This window comes from Chiroxiphia lanceolata, chromosome 14, assembly GCF_009829145.1.
Source record: "Chiroxiphia lanceolata isolate bChiLan1 chromosome 14, bChiLan1.pri, whole genome shotgun sequence".
NCBI lineage: Eukaryota > Metazoa > Chordata > Aves > Passeriformes > Pipridae > Chiroxiphia > Chiroxiphia lanceolata.
The window spans coordinates 15,453,068-15,480,452 of record NC_045650.1 but is presented as its reverse complement, the minus strand read 5'-3'; the positions used below and the strand labels follow the sequence as shown (position 1 = coordinate 15,480,452).

General features: G+C 41.6%; 1 protein-coding gene across 1 annotated transcript; it reads right to left on the bottom strand.

Annotated features, from left to right (window-relative positions):
* Nucleotides 1-12,858: 12,858 nt before the first annotated feature.
* On the bottom strand, nt 12,859-21,800 carry IDS (iduronate 2-sulfatase). Its single transcript, XM_032702333.1, has 9 exons — nt 21,682-21,800; nt 20,838-20,974; nt 19,597-19,774; nt 18,623-18,711; nt 17,423-17,623; nt 16,644-16,814; nt 15,942-16,068; nt 14,270-14,443; nt 12,859-13,870 (listed from the first exon to the last, which is right to left on the bottom strand). Exons 1-9 carry the CDS (start codon nt 21,779-21,781, stop codon nt 13,368-13,370), a joined length of 1,680 nt encoding a protein of 559 aa, XP_032558224.1. The 5' UTR covers nt 21,782-21,800; the 3' UTR covers nt 12,859-13,367.
* Nucleotides 21,801-27,385: the final 5,585 nt, after the last annotated feature.

Below are 27,385 nucleotides of genomic sequence, written 5' to 3'. Positions count from 1 at the left end.
CACTGACATTTAACACCAGTGATACCTGGATGATATTTTTGATGTCTCACTATCAAATTTGGAACCACTGAAGAGAAAAAGATCTAGCTATTGCTCTTAATTGAAGCAGGATTGGTTCCACAGAGAACATCACCACAGTGTCTTCTCACTGCAGAACACAAAGCACAGAAAATTATTACAGCATTAAAATACAGAAAAATGTCCTTGACTGGGACACTTCAGATGATGCACAGGTGGAAGTGGAACACAACATTCATAGAGGATTTATAAGAGCACCCAAAAAAACACCTCATCAAACTCCAGTCACCTGCCCAGACAATCAGCACTTGCCCTTTTTCCTCTCCATGTCAGGCTTACAAAGAAATCGGTCATCTGATGCTCCTCTGAGTGCTTTCAAAGCATCTGATCCCGAAAGCAGCAAGTGTCTTCTCTCAGAGAGGCCAGAAGAGAGTAAACACCAGCACTGCACACAGCAGGTACATAATGTAGCTCTATTTGCTTCTGCTGTACCACAAAATTACAAGGAAGTCAATCCAAGTGGAAAAAAAAATGGCTCAACGTATCCAGCCCACAGAGAGGCTGTCAAGAAACCCAGTACCTACTCTAGATTGTACCGAAGACCTTGTGGATAACCTCACAAAGGTCACCCTCTTCTCTTCCTCAGGTCTTCAAGTTATCTCACTGTGAAATGACAGCACAAATCATCAACATGAATTTTATTTTTAAACCATCACCAGTATCGTGGCACCTGACAAGGATTTACCTGCTCCCTCCCTCTGCACAAGGCAGCCGTGGGCAGAGACCAGAGACACTGTCTGTGGGACACACAGAGAGGGCAGTGCTAACCCACCTGCTCCTGCAGTGCTCTGCAGGGAGATCACTGCATTTAACTGCTGATGCTCATATCTACCTCATTCCCCATCTTGGTTGTTCCACAACAACCAGAATATTTCAGGGGCTGATCAGACAACACTTCTGTCAGTCATATCCTCCACTGACACCATTAATGACCAAGTGAGCATATGAAATTTGGGTTGAAAATATCTCTACTTGTGGAGCTGCATGTGGAAATAACCTTTTGCCATAGAAACACACCAGATATTGACCCAAAGTTGTTGGCACTCAAAGCAGCAGGTCTGAACTGGAGGTCTTCCGACATCTTGCAGCAGACAAATCAGCATCTTGGGTAGCCACCACTGGAGATGTAAACTCACATGCTACAGGAACACAAGCTACATTCTTAGTATTATCAGGCAAAATCCTGGGTAATTTGATCTCTATTAATGGTTAAAGAAGGAAACAGCTTCTCAAAGAGGCAATCAGTCTTTCTAAAGTACATAAGCATAAACTGAATCAGAGCTTCAGAAACTCACTTTACATTTTATATAAAAATAGAAAAAGTAATATATGCAACAGAGCCATTAAAATGCATGTGCATTTGTGTGCAAGTTCTCTTTCTTCTCTTCCTTTCCTCCCCAGCTTGATAACTATATTGTTGATAGGAATAAAATATCAGCCTTTACTTGTACACATACCCAAGATCTTGTAAGTCATTACAACGTGTTTTTGAGATTTGCCACTTCACTGCTCTATAAAAAGCTTCCTGAAAAAGTATTAACAGATGGCCTCTTACTCTCTGAGACTGTTCGCAATACACCAGATGGCAACCTGAAAGAGAAAATCCAACTTACATTTTCAAAACTGAAAGAAATGTGACAATATCCTCACAATAAATATACAGCATGAAGGTAGCAATAAATGATCCGTTTGAAGCAAACTGGCTTTCTTTATTTAAGTAGTGAATCCAGCCCTCACTTTATAACATATTGAAGAATGCTTCATATCCAGTGCTGGAAGTAATTTCTGATGCAAGCAGAAAGTTTGCTTTAAATGAGCAACAGATTTATGAGAGGCAAGGTTATTTGAAAGGGTGAAAAAATGGCCCAATAGCCTTGGGGATTAAGACTTTGTATACTGGATCCCAGGTATCTGGTTTGTGTCTGAGAACCAGTCTGTAGATTGCAGCAGTTTTGCTATTAATGTTAGAACTATTAAACCCAACTTGCCAGTCAGGGTCTTGTTAGGGGAAGGCAGCAACTCTTCCAGATCCTTAACTGCTTTTGAGCTTTTTGATTCACCTGCAAGACAGCAGCTTAGCTCAGCTCACAAGAACTGGAGAGCTCTGCTAAGTACAATCAGCCATTCTAAGGGTCCGTAGCTGTTCTACTGTCCCTTAAATGAATCAGGATATTCTTCAGATAGAGGCAATAATCTCTACCCCACAGCAAGTCCCCCTAAAACACAAGGACTACTGATGGGGATAGACATGTCTTCAAGCACACATCAGAAAACCTAAAAAGAGGCCTTTGTACTTGCACAGTATCAGCATAGTGTGGCTTCTGGATAAACCTTTGAGGTGTTTCTGCAATTTCAGTAACATTTATCCAAGTTGTGATCCTGCTTCTAATGACAAAGGCCCAGTGTATTCTGAGGAGATTAGAACAATTCTTAAGGGGAGGGTAGGTAACTTTCCAACTCACACCAGGGATCATTGTAATTGTTCCCAGCAAGTTCACCTTTCACATGCAGGACACACCTGGAAAGTTCACTAATTTCTTCCTCCAAAGCATCTCCAAAGAGGCACCTAGGGACTGGCAGCAGAAACACAAACACCTACACCTGCCTTCATGGAAACAGAGAGTGATCTGTTGTGCCATCAGGTTCTAAGCAGAATTCCCTATTGAAGTCAATATGCCATAAGCACAAAATTGCCAGTAGGACAAATTATAGAAGTACAAACTAGACAGATGTCCTACCATTGCCCATAAAAGGGAAGCATTTCTATAAAACTGCTATTTATTATTAATAATATAAAATATTTATCATGATACCAGATGTATGAAAATTGTCACAGAGAAAATTTCCCTCTTTGCTTTCACATTGGCAATAAGCCCGTTTTCAAAACAATCACGAAATTGTCTATGGAAATAAAACAATAATAGGACTGAAGCTGGGCTTTCTGAGACAATGTCCCACCACAAAGCTAAAAGACATTCCAAGACAGTGGACTGTAACAGCAGACTGGAGAGTTTCAGGGAAAAGGAGAAGAAATCTGCTAAGTTACAACTTACACACTTCAGTTGGAGTTGGAGCAACTCATTCACCCTAAAGCAAACACTGGTGTTTAAAGGGTCTCTGTACCAGACAAAAAGGCTGTTTCAGGATCTTGGGACTGCCCACTTTGGAAGGTGGTAGTATCAGATCCCCCTAGTTATATTATTCATTAAACTGCTGTTCACAACATGAACTCATCCAGTTCCCACCTGGTGCTCATCCCCTTCTGGAATCTGGCCAGGCTATCACCTTCACCCTTGCAACAACATACAAATGCACATCCCCTAATTGCACTGCTGACTCCCTACAACCACCACACTCCTTGCAAAGCCACTGGAAAAGTTTAGACACATTACTAGGAAAGGGAAGAGCAATGACATTGCTTTCATCCATCTTTTTCACATAGGTGCCAAGTTCTGCAAGGCAGGAGCTGCTTCTTAGGTCATGTATTTCTTCCTGTTTTGGCCTTTCTCTGACTTCTTGGTGAGCTAAATCAACAGGAGGAGGGGGAAAACGTGGTTTTTGTTGGGTTATCAAGCTGAACCAGTTTCCAGGGAACCAGACAAGCACCAACAGAAGGGCGAGGGCAGAGCCAGCCAGCTGTGAGCAGCAGCTCGGAGGTGGGACTGTCCCTGTTGTTGGCAGCCAACTCAGCCACAGCTCAAACCTCCCCCCACGATGGTTTGCAAGGTGTCTATCACTAAGAACAGGAGATTTGAAACACTGAACATTTTCTAGGGAAAAAAAACAACATACGGCACCACTTAAACTAGAAACTACCTCTGTCATTCGAGTGAAACAATGCAAATCTGCTAATCCCAGTGGCTTTCATGCAGGCACACCAGCAGAGAACTTGATTTACTTTATGAAAGAGGCTAAAAAAAGCAGAGTTCCCATTACATTTCATTTCCCCTACTCATTCAATGATCAAAAGCATGAGAGTCCTCAATTCTGCCCCGCAAGCTCGGGTTTCCATTTTAAAGCTGATGGAATGACAGGCTCTAACAGATGATGACGGCCTGTCACCGTTCACTTCTGGAGCTGGCAGGCTGGAGTGGAGAGCTCTGCCAATGTACAAGCTCAAGAAAAGAGATGCCAGACCCAAAGAGATGACTGCACTGGGCTTTTAAAAGCATTTATACTGTTCAACCCCCAGTCAGTGACTGCTGGCTGTGAAGAGCTTTTTGCCTTGCTGGTGCTAAAGAGGGAGGTGCTGGTATGGCACCAAACTGACCATGAGGTAGAAATCATTAAAGTGCAGGCTGTCCACAGGAGTGAAACTACTGTGCAGCCTGAAGGCTGCCTGGAGAAGAGAACTGAGGAAAAGGACACAGCTTTACAGCCTAATCCCTCTTCTAAGCATAACTATTGTTAATAACATCCTTACAAAACTAAATACCAACCCTCAAACTCATCTCCATGTCCTGCCCATTACATTTCCAAGGCATAATCATTCCTTAAAACCAGCCACTTTTAGACTTAAACATTTTGCTGCTCCAGCAGAAGAGGTACCTGATTTTGCAGTTCACTACAGGAGCCTCACTCATCTTGTTTTATTTCTCTAAATTTTCAGTTCAAGGTACACTGAGACTTTTTTAATGCAAACATGACTGCATATTACCCCTACTCCACAGGTTCCTATGAACTTGTCTGTACTGATAGTCACCAACTACACTGAGAAGACACATCTTGGAGACTTGGTTTTATTTTTCTGCTGAATTTAAAGGGGGGGGAGGGAGAAGAAAAGAAAAAAAAAAAACAGAACCAAAGTGTAGAATCCAGATGAAATTAAGTATTTGGCTCAGTTTTGAGCCAGAGAGTTAATAAACCTGTGTTAGATAGCACAAGCACCTTTACTCACTTATTTCAGTAAGGGATTTTTGGAGTGCAATGAGCTTGGTGAAGTCCTGAGGGTCTGGACTGTTGGCAGGTCTGTCCCTCTTGGTTGCCATTACACTGAGAAAGGCTTGCATCTCTCATCTTGATATTGTTGATTGGAATTACACCAGTCATTCTAATTGTTGCTAATATTTTACTTTTTTAAAAAACTAGGTTTGGTTCCACTCCTACTAACTGGCATAAATCACGATGTAGCTGGCAAGTATAAAAGTGGTGTGAGGGAAGGAAACAGGACTTGAGTAAGAAGACTATCAAAATGCCTTGGCCTGTGTTTCTTTCTGCAGGGAAAAAAAAATCAACTTAGCTGACACAAAAATGCTGGGAAACAGTGATTTCTCCTTCATAAAGACTTAGAGTACAGCTCTTAGGAGTGCAGTATTCTAATAAGAATCAGCATTTTAGCTGGAGACAAATGCACTAATCACAGTCATGAACACAACTGAACCAAATGTCTCAGCAAAACCACTCAGTAAAGGCATTAGTCATGATAAAGAAAATCAGTATTTTCAGGATAGAGCATATTCAAGGAATACAAACAGAATCCTTTGTGCCTGCTTCTATGAAGAAATGATTCAGATCATGAATTTGACCAACTTGCTACTAAAATGGCAGAAAGAAATGCATCTGGAATAGAAAGAGCTGCTCCATAAATTGCTTTTTAATTGTCCAGATGACCAATTCCTCTATCACCAAACAGGAACAACTCAGCAGGGAAAAAAAGAATAGAATGGAATGATTACAGAACAATAAGCAGTATTTTTAAAGTAAATTGAAACAATCATATCTCTTATTTTACCTTTAAGCATTCCTAAATTTACCCTTTATTAAATAGTGACTGATCTATTCTACACTCTATGAAGTTGTAAGGACATGACAAATAGGACTTGTAGCTGCTGCTGATTAACCAGATCACAAGTCTTCGTTTCAAATGCGAAATGAAATGTCTAGTGGCAGCTGATATCCCACAGTTTCTGGTTTTCCGTCTGCTGTTCTTTGATGTGTTACTGACCTCTAGTCGAGGAGCTCTGGAACTGCAGAGCAGAGCCGCTCCCACATTTGTGGATGTCATCTGCAGTTCTAAATCCTAACAAAGCAGGGCAAAGCTGGAGGACTCTTTCCTCTTCCCAGCTGTGGTCTCGAGGAATATGCCCAGCATAGCCACGAAGTACTGTCTATAAAACAGAGGGAAGGCTGTGTGTGAGATTTTATGTAGGATCATTTTGTGTTTGCACTTCCTAGTTTTTAGCTTTAATGTCTTGTGACTCATTTAAACCTCTCAGCCAAAGTGAAATGCTATTGATCTGCAATCAAGGGTACAAGACATTTTGAGGAATCCAGACCCAGCTCCTGTTTCAAACTAACACATTTGAGAGAGAGAAAGGAGAGATGCAAGAGAGATGTGGGAGCCTTATGAAGCCCATTGAGCACAGAAATTCCATCCTGTGCTACCAAAACCTTGCCACATCCACACAACATATTCCTGAAAAGTGAAACGGACCTTAAAACACAGAGCACCAAGATACTTTCTTTTCTAGCAGAAATTAAATCCTACTAATTAATACTCAGTTCCCACTCAGGCAGGTCTCTCCAGCCCACTGGTTCCTTAGGTGGCCCTGGGATGGTTGTGTCACAGACTCCTGGGTCTGGTTCAGCAGAGCATTTTAAACACACACTCAGCCAACACACTTAAGTGTTTTACTGACTAGGAAGGTATTTAAGTGCATGGGTTAGTGCTTTACTAGGTCAGGGCCTCGCTGGATTTGATAAAGGTAAATGAAGGTTAGCATTTATTTCTTTCAGAAAGTGAATATTTGAAGAATCCTTAGACAAACCATACCTTAAAAAGGCAGTGAAAAATTTGCATCTCATTTGCATGGCTTTATATTGGAAAGAATGTCATTGCTTTAATAGAGCAACATGGAACAAATACGGAGGATACTAGAGATACTCCACCAAGCACATTCCTGGAAAAGAGTAATTGCAGGCAAGAGTAGCAGTTACAGAAACAAATAACCCTCAAAAGAAAAGCAGGTTTGCAAATTCTTAAAATTTGAAAACCCTTTTAAAGCAAACCCATCACAGCTTTCTTGTCCAGAATACCTCCAAAATAAATAGCTTTAATCTCTACTAATCTTATTTCAGTGAAGAAAAGCTAAAGCTGGCAACAAGAAAATTATTATACTATCAAGTTCAATAAGTCAATCTATTTTTAACATCCCTGATCTTGATTTTGTTTAGTAAAACAAGGTATCCAAGTTTTCCAGTAGAGAAGATAAGGGAAAAAGATGAGTATCCCACAGCTGCACATAATGAGGGCTCCTGAAGTAATGGATCACATCCTTCTTACTGTGAAATATTTGAGAGGCCTCAAGTAAAGAGAATAATTTCCTTCAGCACAAGATCAAACTCACTTTGAAACCAAGAAAATGTGGGAAGTATTAGGCTAGGCTGTAGGTTCAGTCAAGGATAGGTATTATACACTTCATACCTGCCAAGATTTGTCTTCTAGGAATTATATCCTAATTCTGTTACCAGGAAAATGTTTCAGAAAAGGCTCTGTTCTTTAAAGCTGGAATAGCAGGCACAGAGATCAAAACAAACTTTTTCCAGACATGTGATTAATATTTACCCTCTTATTAGGCAATTTGTTGAGGGGGGAAGAAAAAGAAAAAGCCCTGCTTAAAATTCACTGCAGCTCTCTGGCCAGGGGAAGCATTTCTTTGGCTGTGCAGGGACTGTATAGCCTGGCTTTCCTGGAAGCAGGAGAAGGAGAAGTATCTGACAGCAGCGTGGGGTGAGCCTGAGAGCAACAAAGCTTGATGGTGGGGGTGAGATGGGAATTGGAAAAAAAAGCTGCTGCTCCATTTTTCAGACAAGAATTAGAATCCTGAGTTGGAAGGGATCCACAAGGACCATCCAGTCCAACTCCTGGTCCACTCTTTCCAGAGCACTGCAAACACAAACAGCCTAAACCCAAATCCAGCCCTCAACACTCTGCTAATGTGAATAATTATTTGTGAAGCCAGGTTAGAACTGGGATTTCAATACCATAAGGAGCTGCAGGAACTGGGATTTATCATCACTTTCTTGTTGCTAACATTTCAAAGTCTTCCCACAAGACAAAAATAACAAAAAATTCCGGTTCAAAAACTCGAATTGACACATGAAGTGAGCTGCTTCATTTTCACAGAGGTGAACACTCTCCTTCTGAGATCAACATTTTGGTTTTGACTTTATTATTTTCACAAAGTAATTGCATTCTCATTTGTTATAATACCCTTTTATATTATGTCAAAATTATGCAATATAAATGAAAAATTGCAATAAAATTGAAGTGAAGGTCCCGTATCTTATCAAAGCAAAACTTTTCAATAAAACTGTCACCAAAGCAATATCTCTACATAAGACAGTTTGATTTAATCAAATAAATACTTTCCTGGCAGAAATAAATAAAAAAAAAAGGCTGCAGTCAGGTGATACACAGCCAGCTCTTATAATGTCTACAAAAGATGCACAATCAAGACTTTTTTCAGGAGACTTGCAGCCCAACACAGCACTGAGGCACAACCAGACTGATGCCACTTGTCCCCACCTCACCGAGCAGCCTCAGTGGAATCCAGCCCCAAGGTCTGCCAGACATTTAGTGCAGGTTGGCCACAGAGCAAGACAAACCATTAGGGGCATGTAACCCACAGGTAACTGCTCTTCAGTCACACAGGAAACATGGAACCTTCAGCACAGGTGTAAAACATACTAGAAATTACATGCTTTGATTCTCCTACAGCACTGGGACCAAAAGAAAAGAGTAAGGGGTTTGAATACATGGATAATGCCAGACTGAGTATACCTGGGACAAAACCCCAAACATACTGGGGTAGATTTTCAGAAGTGCTTCTGAGATAAATTCAAAGAACTTGTACAATCACAACATGGACAAAGCTTAGGGATTTTATACCTAAACACAGAAAACAAGTAGAGCAGAAACATCTGAAGGAAGATCTGAGTGCCCCTAGATGCATGCAGAGCCTAAAACCAGAGATACAAAACATTTCCCTTTCCAATCTTGCTCTCTTTAGATTTCTGTTCTATTTTCTTGCTGGATCCTAATCTTTCAGATCACGACTTTACATCTGATTTCACTGTTCATTACATCTTACTGTTCCTTTCCTCTCTGCTGCTTCAGTCTATTATCCCCACTCCATGTCCAACTGCACCTACAGAAATATCTCAAACTTTGTCATTTCCTCTTCCTTAGTCAAAGCTCCATTATAGCTGGGGCCTTCACACACTGCTGGATAGAAATGTTCTTCTGCTACTCAGTACCGAGTCAAGTGTTAAAGATAGAGGACACAAAGCTCTTTTTGCTGCTTCATATGGTGGATCTTGACATTGGTAGTCCCTCTTCTTTCATAAGCAGAACTCCCACAGACTTTAAAAGGAGACCTGTACATTTAGGTAGAGAAGAACATTGGAGTTGAGATCCACCCATGCAGATCTGAAGATAATTTTCATTAGCTAGGAAGTCAAACAAAGAGACATAAAAAGTTTTGACACAGAGTCATCTTAACTTGGCTGGGAGTTTCTGATGTGAAAAGCAAGAAGTTCTATAGCCTAGAAAACTGTAAAGCACCAGAAAACCTAGTTACCAAGAGGGCAATTTCATTCTTTATGTAGCGTTTCACATTTGAATGCTAAGTAACCACTGGAGGAAAAAAATAAAAAGAATTACACATTCAACAAAGGATCTCAGCTGCAACTACCAGGCACTTCCCAAATATAGTTTGAAACAAACTGTGCACACTGCCCTGCAATCCTGGGTGCTGACCATGACTTTATGGCCCTTTTTGCCACTGGTGATATTGCTGCTTATCACAGAAAATACACATTAGCACCAGGAATTAGGAAACATCCCTGATATTGAACCATCATGTCCATGTCCCATGTTTCATGCTGTGGAACACTCGTTCCAGCAGGGGACTCCACTTGACCGATACAACACAGCAGCAAGTCACTAATACGTAATTAACATGCAGTGGTGATTAATTAGGTAACATCTGACCAATAGCTGGGGCACTCAGCTGCCTTTGCCTGCCTCACCACAGAAACACATTTGCAACTCTCACATTAATGCAAAACATACCCCATTTCCCCCAGCAAGCACAGGCCAAAGGGTGGATTCCAATCTGTTGCACGGCACAGTGTGTAGCTACAGCATTTGCACATACTCCAGTGTGCACAGCATGCCTGAAATTAAACCCAAATCTTTTCTTTGCAAACAGCATGCTGTAAACATTCACTTAGTGTTACAAAGAACACCCAAATACACAGCCACCTCCATCTTTTTAAAGATTCCTATTGCTTCTACTTTGTAAACAGTGAATTTTTTACTTCGCTTCAAAAACTTTGATTTAGGGTGTTGTATATCTACACACTTGAAACAACATCAAGAGTTATGATTGACTGATGTACAGCTGTTTAGGGACCAAAATCTTAATTCCATTGCTTAATCACTCCTGTGCATTAGCTTATTAACAAAGGCCTGTTTATTGACTCCACTTTGTGCCAAGTGCTTACGGCGGCTACTCCAGGGTCCCCAGTGGAGTCTCTCCATACATGTACCACAGGTAACAATTCCTGCTGAGGCAGCATCATGCTGTTCTTCCAGCTGTTCTGGTGCCATCCTGAGAAACAGGGTCAACACTGGCATCTCATTTATTTCCTGATGCTTGGCTTGCATCCTCTTCCCTCTAGAGAGAGCAGCGCGCTCGCAAGAGCACTTTACTTTTATTGCTCCTGTTAAGCTCTTTTGTTCTTCAGTGGAGGCTGCTCAGCCCAGCAAGACCCACAGCTCAGGCTCTCCAGCAGAAGCAGCATTTTGGTTTGTCTGAAAAAAACAGGTCTTCTCCCTGGATTTACATTTTGCTCAACCTATTCAATAACAAACCATCACCTGGCACTTGTAAGAGCAGAGTTTTTTTCACCTCTGTGCCTCACCCTTCCCCCAAAACACTAGGTCCCAACTCAGCAGCAGGCAGGAGGGCCCAGCTCTCCAGGTGGACTGCAGAGACCTGCCCAGGGACTTCTGCAATTACTCAAGAACGTCCTTGCCCTCAGCTCACGGATACATCTTGATTCACTGGCTGTCAGAGACAATTCTGTTTCATGTCTCCCCAAAAGATTACTGGATTTTGATTAAGAAAGGTCAAGGGCAGCTTTTCCCATTCAATATAAAGAGAATGACTTGAGGAAAAAAATACTCATCACCTACCACCAGGACTTTTATCTCCACTTGAAAAATTAAATTGCCTGAAGTGATGGGAGGCTTAGGGCACGGTATGCACAGGAATGTTTTCATGCAAACAAATTCCTAAATAATTTATCTACATGCTATAATTGTACATCCCCCCAAAAAGTGTGGTTTGTTTGGTTATTTTACAGGTGTCTCAGCAGAACAAAACACAAAGCTCACTAGCCAAATCTCAGATAATACAGTATACATTTAAAATTGATCTGGCAAATGGGTATTACTGACCCAGCACATCAGAGATTTAGAATAATCCTTAACGCTTCGATACATGCCCCAAAATAACTTTCCCAATATTTAATTTTCCTTTGAAGGGAAGTGTGTCAGAGATATAATTAGCCCTAGCTGCAGACTCCAAAACTCTGTCTAGCACTGCTCTGAGTAAAACACACCTTCAGCCAGTGTGAAATTGGTACAGCTACATTGAATCTGCTACCTGCAACTGAAGCACTTCACATCAGCTGAGGATCTAAGTATACATGCATAAATAAGAGGAAAATACATTTTCACCTGGAATAATAATGCTGCAGAACACACAGGATCTTGGGCTGAGTAAAACAAATGACAAGTTCATAAGAAATATATTCTAATTGAGTTTAAAGGCACTAAATAATCGCTGTCTTCTAAGAGAGAAACAGATTCATGTGGGTATCTCCACATTAATTAGGAATAAGACTGTCACGTGGATTTTAATGAAATAAAGTTATGTCTGTGGCTTCTCTAGGATATTAAAAGCAATTTATCTGAGGAAGACAAGTAATGGCTGGCTTTTTGTAGGAACTGGAGCAGTTCATTAAGGAAGGTAGCAGGAGTTAACACCATCTGAACAAGCTCTTATTTGCTAAGGCTCGAATTCCAAGACCCTCAATTACCAAGACAGAAATGCAGAAATCCAGCAGGCTGATAGAACACAACACAAATTACTGCCCTCACACTAAAGCACTGTGTACCTTGTGGTTGTGAGCACATGGTACAGACAGCACTCAAATAAAATACTCAGCAAACCCGTTTTTCTCAGATACAAGCTCCCAAACATATTTACCTTAATGCTTTTGTCCATCTGGAAATTACTTACGGCACTGCTTGGGACAACTAATGCTCCACATCCTGTGCTGATAAACGCCACACTAAAAACTTAAAACTAAATGGGAGGCTTTTAGCTATCCTAGTCCAAAACAGAGACTGCCAAACCCCAGTTAGCACCGAAGAATGCAAACATCCGGGTCTCTGTCACTGGACATGACAACCCTCAAGTGCACTGAGCAGTTCAACCACCAGCAAGCTACAGGAGCTAAAGGTTTCCACCTCCTTTAACCTGTGGAGACCAATTAGACCAATCCTCAGGAAAATATCCAGAAGAGCATATTGGTGTTATCTTAAGCCCCCAGTCTTATTTAGTGTTTCAGTGATGAAAGCACTAATTTCACACACATTAATCAAAAGTTCAGATTCTCCTGCTGTATGATAAGAAGTATGAATTTCCAAATTAAAGCTTTTATTTAAAATAATTAAATTTTGAATGAAACACATGAAGTTTCTCTTTTAGCTGTAGACAGAGGTAAGGCTGATGACAGCAGACACCCCGGCCCTTCACCACCACCAAATGTCTCCTTGACCACTCCAGCCCCAAGCCTCCTAAGTAAACGGGACAGGACCTGTGTAGGGACACACATCCTCTGCACAGCCTTTCAAACACAAAAGGTTCTGGTTTTCCACCTTTCATATCAACAGTTTCAGCACAGATAATGAAATTCAATTCTTCACTTGCTACAGAAGATCACAGAGATGTTTCATAGTATGGGCCTGCATACTCTGTGTGGCCTTTCCAAAAGTGTTGCGACCTTGTGTTTTAAAACGTAATTGCAGAAATTCCCTCTGACTACCTCCAGTGCAGTAAGGGCTGCAACAAGAAAAAGGCAATAGCTAGTGTTTTGATACAGACAGGATTTTAATTCAATCCAAGTGTTTTCTGTACAACAGAAAGGTTTTATACAAAAGGGGGGAAGCATTAATTCAGCTGCAAGAACAGGCACAGAGACGTTCCCGAACCCTAGTGCTTCAGAAAGCCAAGAATCCTTTTGAAAAACCAACCACGTGAGGTGGTGTTATAGATGTTGTAATCCTGGTTTGGGTCAGTCTCCATCATGTACAACTCTCCTGCATGGACATCCTCAAAGTCAGCGCTGAAGTTGTCAGGATTAAACTGAACCCACACCGTGTACCTGTAGTCAATGGTGCGCATGGAATAGCCCATGATCCTGATGTCTTTCAGCTTCGGCTTGTCAGAGTTCCACTGGGGAGTGTCTGCAGGCCGGGGATACTGGCTGAGAGCAACAGGCTCTTCATTAAAACACCTGGCAGTGTCACCACAGCCCTCCTTCCCTTCCTGCACCTTCTCCTCAGAGGCATTAAAGTAGCGGACAATGCTTGTCCCTTCCGTGCACAGGGCAACGTGGAACGACGTCTCGGGGCACGTGGGAGGAATCTGCAGGCCAGCGAGTTCAGCAAGTGTTGGAAACAGAGACACCAGCTCCACCACTTTTTTGCTTTGCCCTAGAAGAAAAAAATATCAAAATACAAGTTACAGAACGTGATGGTTTGACGACACCGGTAGAATGCTCTAGAAACTTACTCTGATGATTCAGCTGGTGTTTTATCGAAAGTACTTTGTACTGGATTTGTGGGGTACCAAAATGAAGGCAATTAAAGGGTGGCAGTTAGCTCTGAAGATGCCAGGCTATACATTTATGATGTACTTTAAACAAGAATACTTTTCCACTTATGTTTCTCAAATGTGCAGCCTTAAAGACAAGAATATCCATCACTTTGTAAAAGAACTCTTCAGAAAGACAAAGCAAATTCACAAGGTGCCTGTAGGCAAAGTATCATTACATCATCACCTCTGCTTTGTATATATCCACTGCAAACAAAACATAAACACTGGAAATTTACCTTGAGGTACTGAGCCTACAATATGGCTAAAAGGGTCCAGGTAGGGGAAGATCCTCATTCCTTGACTGACAGGGGAAGTTGTCATTCCTGGTACATAAAACATCAGCGGCACACGGGTAGCAACATCAAAATTGCTGTATTTTGCCCATTCACCATGTTCTCCCAGGGACCATCCTAGGTGACAAAGAACACAATTCAGAGCAGATACTGGGCTGTAATTTAGTAGTCATTTCTTTTTCATTGTAAATTGACTCTGGCTGTTAGGGCCACTAGTCTTTTTATAAAGGTTATATTAAAAGGTAAATAATCTGTACTTAGATATAAGAAGATTTTTCACTAATGTGAAAGCTATTTCAACAGCCACCTCAGTCTTGCAACTTGATACTCTTTATTAAGGAAATAATTACACCTTTCCTTATTTCCCCTGCTCTAGATTAGAATTAAGCAATTAGCATTACAACAGCAGAAAAGAGGAACTGGAATGTGTCACAGCTCCTGCAAGAGTCTCCAGATCAATACCACAAAGCACTCATTTAAGTTTTGGGCAGCTGCCAGCTCTCCATTACTCCTGTTAACACTGTAACTGAACATCCCTTGGAGCCAAGGCTGCTATCCATGCCAGACTGCCATATCAGGACGTTACTCCTGAGGAAGCAATAGAGATAAAACTTTTTAGCTCTCCTCTTCCTCTTGAAAGAGATGCCAACATGATTTCCTTCTAGGCAGATTTACTGCCAACTTCACTTGGGGGAAGATAAAGGAACTCTATGACAGCTGTGTTAACACATGATATTTTGAATCACTTTGCCAGCCATGGCACAGGAAACACCAATTATTCACAGTTCTCCACACAAGGGAAAGAGGAATTCAGTTTAAAATGGAAAGTCCAAGTCAAGTGGCAAGTCAGTAGGAACTTCTAGAGTCACTTTAGTACCAAAAATATTAACCCCATTGCTCTACAACTCATGAGGGCTTGTTTATACAAAAAAATCAACCCAAATTAACTAAATTTGTGACTATAAATCAATGTAGTTAAGTCACATCCTAAGTGGTTTAAGTCAGCTAAGCCAGTCCCCCATTAATGGGTTATTTAAAAGAATATTAGAGTACTGAAACAACCATTAAATGCTTGATGTATTGGTCCCACAGATCAAATTCATTTTTTTACCACCAGGATCCAGAGTGTACAAGACCTCACTTATGAGGGGGGACCATATCACTATGAGTTTAGATGCTCTGCAAGCAGCAATGACAAGTGCAAGAAAACACACTTGAGCCATTAATGAGAAAGCTTGTGGTGCAGCCACTGCACCAGATAGCTCTCTACAAATGGTAAGGGGGGAGGAATGGTCGCTCTTCTTTCACAGGACTGTTCCCAGCAAGAGTCACTCCTTGAGCAGGGGTTGGGAATACAGCAAGCTCAGCCCCAGTCCTGGCAGGCAGCCTCATCCCTCACCAGCAAACCCTCAGCCTGATTAAAGAGGTGCCTGTGGGGACAGAACTGTGCAGCCACAGAAGCCAGAGCCAGTCCCTTCAATCAGAGAGACCAACCAGAGATACAAGGGACGGCAGCTCTGCTGTACGTCACAGAAACACACACTGGATTAATGTGCCAGCCTTTAGTTGCACAATGAAGTTATTAAGTGAGCTGGTGAAAGATTGAAATGTTTACCATGGTCAGCAGTAAAAACTACCATTGTGTTATTTGAGAGTCCTACATTATCCAAAGCATTCAGGAGCAGGCCAACCTGCACATCCAGGTAAGAAACTGCTGCGTAGTAACTCTGACGGATCTGCCGCTGCAAGTTAAGGAAACAGGAGAGAGGGAACAAAAGTCAGTTTTTCCCCAGACACACACACAGGAGAACCAGTGGGTGTGGCTGTGCAAAAGAACTATGGGATTTTACTTTTAAAGCTTTATTTTTTGAGTGTCTGTAGCCTGATTAATGTCCCAGAAAATGTAAAAGGGGAGGGGGCAGTCTGAAAATTCTATCTCCCAGAAGTGCCTTCAAGCAAAACACTGCAAACCAATCCATTCCCTTGATCCAGTCAGTGCACCTTATTTTGGCATAAGCACTGGAAAGCCAAGGAAAAGCTTGCAAAAGATACCCTTTGTGCTTGCTTGAAACAGATAAACAGACTCAGATAGGAGCACAAACATAACACTGCTAAACCTGCTACATACATTCCCTCATAAGCCAACCAAACTGCAGTGACAGAGAAGGTTTGTCTATAGAGGTGACAGTATGCAATTGTCAAATTTGCAAATTGACAACTGCTGAATAACTGGGAACATCTAAGAACAGCCGACTCCCTCCTTGCACTTGAACAAGTGGAGGCAGTTTGACTTCAGTGCCCTGTGTTGACAGCTTACCTGGAATTCCTCTGGAAGTGGTCCATAAGGGAAACTAACATTTAATGCTTCCACATCATCCCTCTGTCTGATATCTGTCCAGGGGTTGTAGGCCACAGAAGGTAGTTTCTCAGGCACCCAGGGATCTGGGGCTAATGGGATATTTTCCAACGGGTACAACTTGAGAAATTCCTTTACAATACAAAACACATATAAAAACTGTCCTCACCTCAGATTTACTGTAAACTCTGTGTTGTAAAACAGCAATCATTTCCCCTTGCATGACCCTTAAATGTTACAATTTACAGGGCTTCATTCCCCTTCCCTCACAGTGTAAAATGTAGCAATACAAGTCAGCTCCAACCAATTCCTGAAAAATACTGAGTTAGTAAGCACCTAAACCCAGCCTCCTGTATCTCAAAATAACATTGCAATAAAAGGTCCAACAGCACTTTCACCAAAATCAGTAGGAATTTTGCCATCAACTCAAACAGGGAATGGAATACAAGATCTTTTAAGGCCTCATTATGTCATACTCCATCAAGCTGAGCCCCATCTCCATGCAGTAGCAGTCACTATTATGGTGGTAGAAGCCTGGCTTTTGGCTGAGAAGTCACAATTCATTGTCATTAAACATTCTGAAATGCACCACAGATGACTCCTGACGTTACACCAAACCAAGGCTGGTTTTCAGCTCGCTTCCCAGAAACAACAGCAACAAAGCATTTGTGGAAACAGCTCTGCAAAGCAAAAGCAACGATTGTCTAAGTTCCTTTTCCTGCAGGTTCCCGTTTCCTTACCTGAGGGTACCTCAGTGGGATATGTGGCTTGTGGTAACCAACAGCCAGGAAGAATTTTTGCTTGTTGGCTTTCATAACGTTCAGTAAACGTATGGCCTCTTCAGTGCTCTGAATATCAGGCAGAGTACCCTTGGGCATTTCTGACACATCCACCGGGCACACCAAGTTCGCATGAAGTTTTCCATCTTTTCCCCTACAAGTCTTTATTTAAAAAAAAAAAAAAAAAAAATTAGTTAAGTAACTTCCATAAAAGCAAAGACAAAATACTCTGTTCCATAACTTTTAAACCAATCTGTTTCTCAAACCTTCTGCCAACAAAAGAATACAACATTCATGTGTGTGGAAAAGCAGAAATCCTCTCTAAAGCTGGGTAGAAGATTAAACGTGGTCACACAGGGGAAAACCCCACAGTTTCTATGATGAATAGAATCTCTGACTTATTGGCAATGCAGCAGTATTCAATTATGCCATACACATGCATTTAAACTCCTTCCGATCCCAAGAGTTCACAGAAAGCTGCCTGGAAGCTACTGACTTAGTTTCTGAGCAAATGCCAGCAGTGGCTGATGTGCAATCAGTGAAGAGAGATAAACTGGACTAAACAGTTGTCAGGGAAAGGTGGCCTCAGCAGGGTGTTTGGGAGAGTTGCTAAAAGAACATACTTTTCTTTATGTCATGGATGCAAATACTGTTGTTGTTAAAACCAGCCTTTTCCTGCAATAAACACAAGACCAAAGCACTGCTGAGGCTCCCTGTACCCTCATGGCTGCAGCTCCTGCTGGGCCATGCACAGACTCCAACACATGATGCTAATGCAATGTTTGCATAAACATTGTTTTGGTCACACTTAAAAGTAACAAACATTCTAGAAAACTGAATCAGATTATAAAGTTTCAGATTATTTAAAGATTACTCTAATTATGACCCCCACTCACTCAGTCCTGGGCTCCTTATTGCATTAAATTCACTAAGACTATTGACAATGTTTTGTCACTTACTAAGCAAAGCCAGACCAGTGTGCAAGTTGACAACTGCACTTTTCAGACAAAGGAATTAATGACATATACACAAATTAAGACCACTCTTGCTTATATCTCAGTAACTTAAGTTTCCAAATACCAATTTAGAAATGGTTAAAACATCTGCAGGATGGCTATATCCTGAAAACTCTCCTGTGAGAGTCCCACAGATCATTCTTACCTTATGATTTTCATACTTTTCAGTTGAAGGATGAAAGGGTGGAATGGACCAACTGTACGGATAGTCATCACTGTGATTGGATGAAACCCCTGAAAAGGAAAAAGATATTAGAAATTCTCTAATAGTTCACTGAACCAGGAAGAGCTCAAACACAAGTTTAACTGGTTTTCAGTTGTGGGGTCTTTTTTAAATATGCAAATGAAGAAACATTTCAAATAATCTTTGACAGCAGACAAAAAGAAAGCCAAGAAATAAAAGTAAAAAAGTTTAAGACAGACATTTTTCTCCAGAATACACTTTTTACTGGTGAGTAAGATTCAAGCCTGTTGAAGAGCCTTACTAAATGGGAGTAATTCCTCAGGGAAATTACTTCAAGGAACAGCAAGAAAAAACCCTCCCCAAAACCCCAGGATTAATCACAGTCTTCATGCACATCCTTGATTAGCTTTACTATCAACTGAAAGTTCATATATCCACACAAGTTTAGTTCTAGGATAAAAAACTACCAAAAAGAGGGTCAGTATTACAGTATTTTTCAACTCAGTAGCGTTACTGCTTTTTAACTAGTGAACTAATTTCCTGCTGAACTTGTAGCATTATCATACATTCTGTATGTCCTGATCCACACTCACAACCACAACATGAAGCACATGCAGGCAGAACTAAGCCAATGAGGGTGTTCAGTAGCTTCATATTCAGCAAATACCTCACTTCCAGACGTATTTTTAGAATGTAGGCATTTTTTTCCACAATTCCTAGACAAGATGTGAAAATATTCACTAGGTAAGAGTCATCTAATACAGTCATCTCTAATGCCTTAGGACTTAGGATTTAAAATCAACCTCCAATCACTGTAAAATCTGTGGTTGTGATTTAGGTTCTCAAGATAGACAGGAACAACACACCGATAGTCATATAAGTCTTAACACACGTTAAGCATTTGTATGTAAAGCAAATGACAATTCAAACCATACCAGGATGAAAAACTTTCCCCACAGACAGGGTCACGTAGCCATTTTCCTTGAAATACTGGGGCAGTGTGGAATAGTTTCCTGCGTGTACCCTCCAGTAGGAGTAGAAATCATACAGCCGGGTGGTGTCAGGTCTGCGGCCAGTGAGAAAGGACACCCTGCTGGGAGCACACAGGGCTTGCTGGGGAGAGAGCCAGCCAAAGAGAGAATCAGTTTGGAACAGAGAGCAAAACACAAGTACAAACTGACTGAGGCCTGGCTGGGCAGAACATCTGAGAAGGCTCCGGAACTGCAGGGAGAATGTTTCAATCCACTTCAGGCTGGAACGAACAGCATCCTTATTAAGCAATATCCATTCCCAGTTGCAAGCTTTTACCAAGATAGACACTTAACTATCTATAATTTTTCATCATATCAAATAGCCAATTCCTAAGCACTAAAAACTTTGGTTATGGAGCTAGTAACACAAAAGAGAAAGAAAAAAAATAATCAGGTTCCATAAAGGCAGTGCTTTTGAAATCTGGTTGCTCACATCACCTGGAATTAAGCAGCAGTGGCAGGTGGACTGTGCTGATAAAAACCCAAAGTCTAGTTGATCTGGACTGCCTTAAGAATAATGAAAGGATAAACACAAAAGGTCTGGGTTACGGTCCAAAGGCCTCACCAATTCTGCTTCAGACTGACAAGAACCAAGAGTTATTGCTTTGAAGTCCTATTCCCCAGTCAGAATTAGACTCAGACTTCTAATTTCTCAGCAGAGAGAAACTTGGGACTGTAGGCATCCTATGCAGAGCATCCAAGTGAAGAGCAATTAGTGAGACTTTGAGTCCTCTATCTAAGTCATGCTTACCACACAAACTGCCCCTCCACAGCAGCCTATTCAATCAATTTCCTCAAAAGAAAAGATTAAAAAGTAAAATATACTCTTTTATAAGCAGTAGAAAAAAATAATTCTAATTTAGTAAAACAGCATTTTTAAGCAACACTTGACTGCTAACACTGAAAATGCATTACACTCCTCCAAGGGCTACATAAGTACCATAATTTAAATGCCCTATTTTCATTTTTTTCACCTTAGTAAAGATAGGTTCACATACCACAGGTCAGGCTAACCATTTATTTTCTACTGTAAATACTTAAAATTATTAAATACTTGCTTTTTCCACTGGTCTGCCTAACACCTACTGTGACAAAACCAGTAATTATTTTGCATAGAGAAAATATGCTTAAGTCATTTATCTCACCTGGGCATATGCATTGCTGAACACAATACTTCGAGAAGCAAGTTGATCAATGTTGGGAGATTTAACAAGCTTATCTCCATAACAGCCCAGAACAGGACGGAGATCATCCACAACTATAAACAGGATATTCATGCCATCTGTGAAGAAACACAATTAAGAACAAATTAACTTGAGCTGCAGTAAGCAGAGGCTACTTTATGCTGGTTTTAACCCTGAAGCGCATATAAGAAAAAAAATTAATTAGATGGGCAAGAATACTGAACATCATAGAATCAATATCTTTGTAAGGAAATGTAAACAACAGGATTAATTCTTATACAGGTAGAAGAATTAATTCTTCTACAGGTAAGAATTCTTATTTGGCCTAGACAGAACTGCAGTGGTTTTCATTTCCCTTCCCATTTCATTGCTTATTCCCGTTTTCTCCAGCTGCTACAGATATTTTCTTCAGCTGGCTACAGAAAGGTGGTGCAAAATAAAGAGGGTGCTTTATGGGCTTACCCCTACAAGCTCTGAGAGGGGGTGTTAAGCCACAGGTAAAAAACAGTCTCATGCCGTATAATGCTGCTCTGAACAGATAAAAATACTTTTTTTTTTTTTCTCAAATTAATTACATGCGTATTTCTTAAAACGCCCTCTTGGATACATGGAGCCCCCAGCCCAGCCCTGCATCGCCCGCCGGCCGCTTCCCTCCGTCCCGCCGCACCCGCGGCTCCCCCGGAGCATCCCCGGCTCCCCCCGAGAGCGAGCCCCCCGAGAGCGAGCCCCCCGAGAGCGAGCCCCCCGAGAGCGAGCCCCCCGAGAGCGAGCCCCCCGAGAGCGAGCCCCCCGAGAGCGAGCCCACCTCCGGGCCCCGCCCGGGCGGCCGCGACGGCTCCCGGGGGCAGGCGCAGCAGGACCAGGGACAGGAGCAGGCCCAGGCAGGGCCGAACAGCCGCCGCCATGTCCCGGCGAGCCGCCCCGGGGCGGTCCCGGGGCGGTCCCGAGCTTTAACCCCGCCCGGTGCCGCAGTTCCCCCGCGCCCCGCGCGGTGGCGCCGCTGCCCCGCGATCGGCGGGATGGGCCCGGCCGGGAGAAGCGGGACTCTCCGCGTTGAGGTCGCAGCGCTGCTCCCGCGGGTTCCTTGCCCACGTTTACTCCTTGCACGAGTCTCTGAGCACTCTGAGCCGCAGCTCCCCTGGGAAAGGGAACAGTCAGCGGCGTTCTGATCAGGCATTAAACTACATGTGCGATGGAAAACAGGAGGCAGAAACGTAGGAAACTCTGTGTGTCTGGAGAATCTGAAGCTGAAATATAGCAACTTTGCCCTAAAACCGCCAAGGAGTTCCTACCAGTGTTCCCCAAATTGCTGGCTTCTTTCACTGGAGTGGGTACCAATGCTAAAACAGACCCACCTCCCACAGCCAGAAGAACCTTTTTCTCATCACTGAAAAAGCTGACAAAACTGCAAACCTGAATTCAATCTAAAATTTTTTGCAATGCATGATAGCTATTTTGTTAAAATACCTGTAGGAATATTTCAGAAGAGAGCAGATCTACTGGAAAAAAACTATAAAGCTGAGGAAGGGTAAGCCAATTAAACACATAAAATTCATCAGTTATGCATTTTCAGATATTTTCAAACAGTACAGAATGCTTTAGTTTCCCATAACTGGTTTGCTTTGCTAAGTTTTTAAGAGAATAGGGTAGAAAATAATCTGTCTCTCTGGTCTATAAGGAATCATACCTGTGACCTCAAATACACTGTGTATGCACTCACCATAAGCTTACCAGGAACATTGGCTAAAATGACCTGTCACAACCCTAATGTTCCACGGGATGTGTGACTCAGAAGTCCGGTATATTGTGTATTACACAGTGTGTGCACACACGTTCAAGCACATGTACTTTCTCTAAACTATTACAGTGAAGTTTATTTTTATGTGGGTCTTGTACTTCCTTTCTGGACATGCTGGAAAAGCTTGAATCAAATCAAGAACACTGTTACTATGAGTTCAGTTACTACAGAACACAGGATATGCAAGCAGCTCATGAATGCTGTTCAGTGTATTTGATGACTGCATATTTTGGAATTAATGTTGTGTATAAGCAGTGTATCTCACAGGTATTAGCAACTCTCCTAGCACAGATCAGCTGCTGGAAAAGTATTGAACATTGCATCCCCAAGTGACACTTCTCTTCATCTGGAGACTTTTTATGCAAAAAGCCAAGGAATTATTTTGCTATTGCACATGCATTTAATTACCATAACGCTTGCTTCTTTCAAATGCAAATACAATAAGTGGTACTTGATATGGATTTCCTGGTTTGCCTAACATGAGTATGTAGCAATCATCTTAAGTTCAGTCCACTAGAAGAACAAATTACACAAGTAAAGTTCTTTTTCAAACAGCACACAAATTCTGAAGCTAAAAAGCAAGTTGGGATGACGCCAATGAATGATTGCAGACACTGAAATCACAGCCTTAATAGTGTATCTTGGACAAACTGGTCTCACAGCTCAGATGTCCACTCCACCCCGGATGTCTATGGGCCTTTGAGCAGCCTGTCGTTCAGCTCCTGAACTAAACCACTGCTGTATTCGCTGTGATGAGTCAAGGATGTCACAGGAAGGGTTAAACCTAAACCCTGGCTGAACTGTTGATACCTTGTACAGCACTCCTCCTTAGTCACTCTGCTAGAAGTCCCAGCAGCCCCTATGAATATCAGTCTCCCACACCTACGACTGAGCACCAAATCTGTCAGTTTGATAGCTTAGCAATATGCTGAGGCATATACTGAAGGTTTGGGGGTCCACAGCAGTGCTTGCCAAAATGTTAGTCATGTAGATGAGGCCACCAACATAACAGCTAAATATCTTAAAAGCAAATATTTTCTATGACAGACTCACATTAGAGCATGGTAAAAATTCAGCACAGCAATGTTTTTAGTGGGAAAAATACTATTCATGGGACTCTGTAAGAAATTGCTGTACTATCAGACCCATAGCAGATCTTATGAAGTAGGATTTCCATGCCTGGGTATGGTCTCCAAGAAAGTTTCCTCTGAGAAGGAAGATAAAGTGTGCTTTTAAGACTAAGTGAATACGGTCAGGCAATATAAAATACCCCAGCTGTTGAGCTCTGCCTGGGAAGGATGTCTTGACTTCACATATGTAACCTGCCCTTGCACATGACCTCCAGGGATGACATCAGAAGTTGCATTTGGCAGAAAAGCCAATCTAAGGAATTTTTCTGCATCACTCAGTGATTCTAACAAACCATGTTTTCAGAAACAAATGGTTGGGCACTTTGATCAGTTTAGTCAAACTCAAAAAGAGCAAAGCAGTTTTCAGTGAATCAATATAACTAATCCCAAATCCATTATCATTTATTTCTCACGCATTATAAAAAGTGACTAATCATTACAGGAAGCTTCTGATTGGCAATTTTATTTATCCCTAAACAGATCATATCAAAAAAGCACTGTTTTCCCTTTTATTTTATGGACAGATTAAATTTATTCCTGTACAAGCTGCTATGAAGAAAATGAGAGAGACCTGTTAAAGATATTAAAACCTGCATTAATATCTGTAGCCTCCTATGGCACATATGGTGATGAGTGAAATACCTATAGCAAACATGAGCCCCTGAGACATACTGCTGATAAGTCTCTAACCAGCACTTTTATCTTTAAAGAATTTCATAGCTGTACTTTCAGAATCAAAGCAATCATACTTTTAAGTCATCTGTGAACATTAGCACTCAAGGGTAAGCTAAACATCATTCAGAGGCATCTGCACAGACTTTCAGTTTGTTAACATTGTTGTGATAAATGATAAGATGCCATTGTAGTCCTTCCTTGCAGTCTGACCTGCAGAGCTGTCCACTAGAACAGTTAAAAATATTCCTAATCCAAAAATGCTCATTATAAGCCTTCATTTCATTTACAGTCATTTCTCTATGGCTGAAGTGAGTCAAGCAGATCTGTTCACCTGCAGCACGCTCCCTCTCTCCCCAAGCCCTGAGTCAGTGATCTCACACCATGAGTTTTCCCAAGCACATGTAGTGCACATGAGAGCCATTTCTAAGATACTATTTAGACTGACTTCAGAGTACTGGGCAATAGGTAAGGCAGGTGCTGTTATCACCACCAAAAGCAATGAATCAAAGGCACACCTCTGTCATGGTTTCTCCCATTTCCTGTTTGGCCTATAAACATGGCAAATTAGACACTGGCACCTCCATCTCTGATGTGCTGGCCAGAAAAGAGATGGGTGGATTGAGGAACTGGAGTTCTTCCTGACCCTCCCTTCCCCCGTTTCAGGAAACGTGCCTACAGCTGAAGTACTGCTCAAAGAAATCACACTGTTCCAAGTGCTTGGTGAGGGCAGACAAGAACAGTGCAATGTTGCCCCTAGAAGTAACTTTCATGCACATGAGTATTGACACAGACAATTCCTCAAGTTACATGGTAAATACAATAAGGAGATAAGACCTCCAAACAGGAAAGCCTGGGTAAACAAGATGTCATATAAGGCTACTGAATTCTTTAATGTGGATGGCTGTCAAGGGCTGGTCTATTACTTGAACATCTACAAACTCTGTTTTGTATTTACTTGAGATTAATAGTTGCTGCAGATTTTAGAGGGTGTTTGGAATGGCATTCACAGTGTAGTTACAGCATACAGTTGTTAAAAACCCCAAAATAATCTGGCTCCCATTTATTGTTAATAATGGAATCTAACCAACCCTCTATTCCCCTTTCTACAACTCCCTTAGAGGGGAAGTGAATAAACTCATCAGTATTCAGGTATTGCTAACAGGAAGGTCACCTTCTTCTGTTAAGCAACTCTCCATTTCAAACATTAAAACCTTGCAATTAGTAATTTGACAAGGACACCAAAGTACATGACTACTGTGCTCTGACTAAGGTGATGTTTTCTGTATTGTAATTCTACTTACAAAGCATAAGAGGAGTGATTCCTGCGAAGGGGCAGATCCTGCCTCTCATATATGTGCAAACTGTGGGATACAAAGGAAGTGTCATGAAGGTGGAAGCACAGGGGAGGATAAACAGGGATCTGTAATTAGGCAGAGCAAGGTAGAATTAAAAATTGCTCAAGGTTAGGATAAAGTCTTTTAGAAAATTAGCAAGGACTTGCTACTCCTTAGAATTCCTTTAATGACACATGATATCATGCTTCACTAAAACAACAGTAGTAAGACCAAGAGACATAGCACTAACAATTGTAATAGTGTGTAACAGTCTTTTGAGAAGATCAGACTATCTGCTATCTCCTTTCTTCACAGTTCACCTTAGGGAACTAATCCTCGACATAAAAGATTAAGAACTACAAAAGCATTTTTTCTCACAGCCAATGCAGACATTTCTAGCACTGGTCTGAGTTTACTGTGTACACAGTAGGAGACTGGTTCTGTTAATATGCCAGTAGGTTCCTAATTCTGCTTTGCAAGACCATACAGCTACCCACGAGTAATACTGGTTCATGTGCTGAAAAATACCTCCAGGAGCATCCCATCAACCTGCCAGGTATGACCCCAGCACACAGCAAGCTCCACAGCAGGCCTTCTGGTTCTTGAGAAGCACATTTCCACCACAGTCATTTTCCCCATTCAATATGTAACAGATCAAGATACAATCCACAATGTATTCGGGAATTGGTACTACCCTGAGTACAACTGCAGGATGGAATAGCTTTTGTGTGGTTACTGAAACAGTTATTGTGCATTTCATTCTTTTTGTTAGTGTAAAAGCAGAAAAACCCCAAGATTCTTTCTGTGTAATGTGTTCCTTGATCTCCTACAATAGCTGTAGTGTACTGGATCCCAAAGGCCCCGTGCTGAGTTTACTAAGTGCTTTTAAGCATGACACTTCAGCAAGGTAACTTATCTGTTCTGGATACCATCTTTTCCCTTGAGTCAGTGAGACTCAAAAGTGTTTTGCAGGAGCTGTTTGCCCTTTCCAAACATTCTTTTTCCCATAATTTGTCAACAGTATTCTATGGTTCAAAAGGTTCAGGTAAAAACCACAAAGGCACAAAGGTGTTCTAGTATGTGTTGGTTCAAGTCAAAAAATATCTCTGATCACTTTTAAAACAAAGGACTTTCACATGTAGCGTGAAATGCTCTAGTGGCAACAAGCTTTGGAAAACAGATTTGCTGGGAGGAGGTAGCCATAGTGATAGCAGAGAGCAGCAGGATATGAAAACTCTAAATATCTATCAGAAATTAAATGGAAAACGAGGGGAGTAAAATAAAGGCAAAGCCCTTGCAGGTCTTAAAACGTGAAACTGAACATCAATTGTAACTTTATAAGCATGAGCAACCAAAAATAAGTATTGATCTTGCTGTCAACTTTCATGAACATGATGATATTATAAGCCTTCTTTTAAAAATAAATAAATAGAAACCACTTTGCCCACGCTCAGCAGAAACTCCAGCCTCAGCTGAGCAATATTTTCCACTGGTCCAGGCAATCACAAGGGAGGCACGGTACCAAGCTGGTAAGAAGTGAGCAGTTGTGATCTGGTTACACCTTCCTTGACT

What these genes read in the sequence shown, in the direction of transcription:
- IDS (XM_032702333.1), bottom strand. Translation starts at nt 21,781, where the DNA reads ATGGCGGCGGCTGTTCGGCCCTGCCTGGGCCTGCTCCTGTCCCTGGTC. An exon ending in TCAGCAATGCATATGCCCAG is followed by an intron (nt 19,775 to 20,837) that starts GTGAGATAAATG and finishes CTCTCTCCCCAG; the next exon opens with CAAGCCCTGTGTGCTCCCAG. An exon ending in TCCCACTGAGGTACCCTCAG is followed by an intron (nt 16,815 to 17,422) that starts GTAAGGAAACGG and finishes TGTATTGTAAAG; the next exon opens with GAATTTCTCAAGTTGTACCC.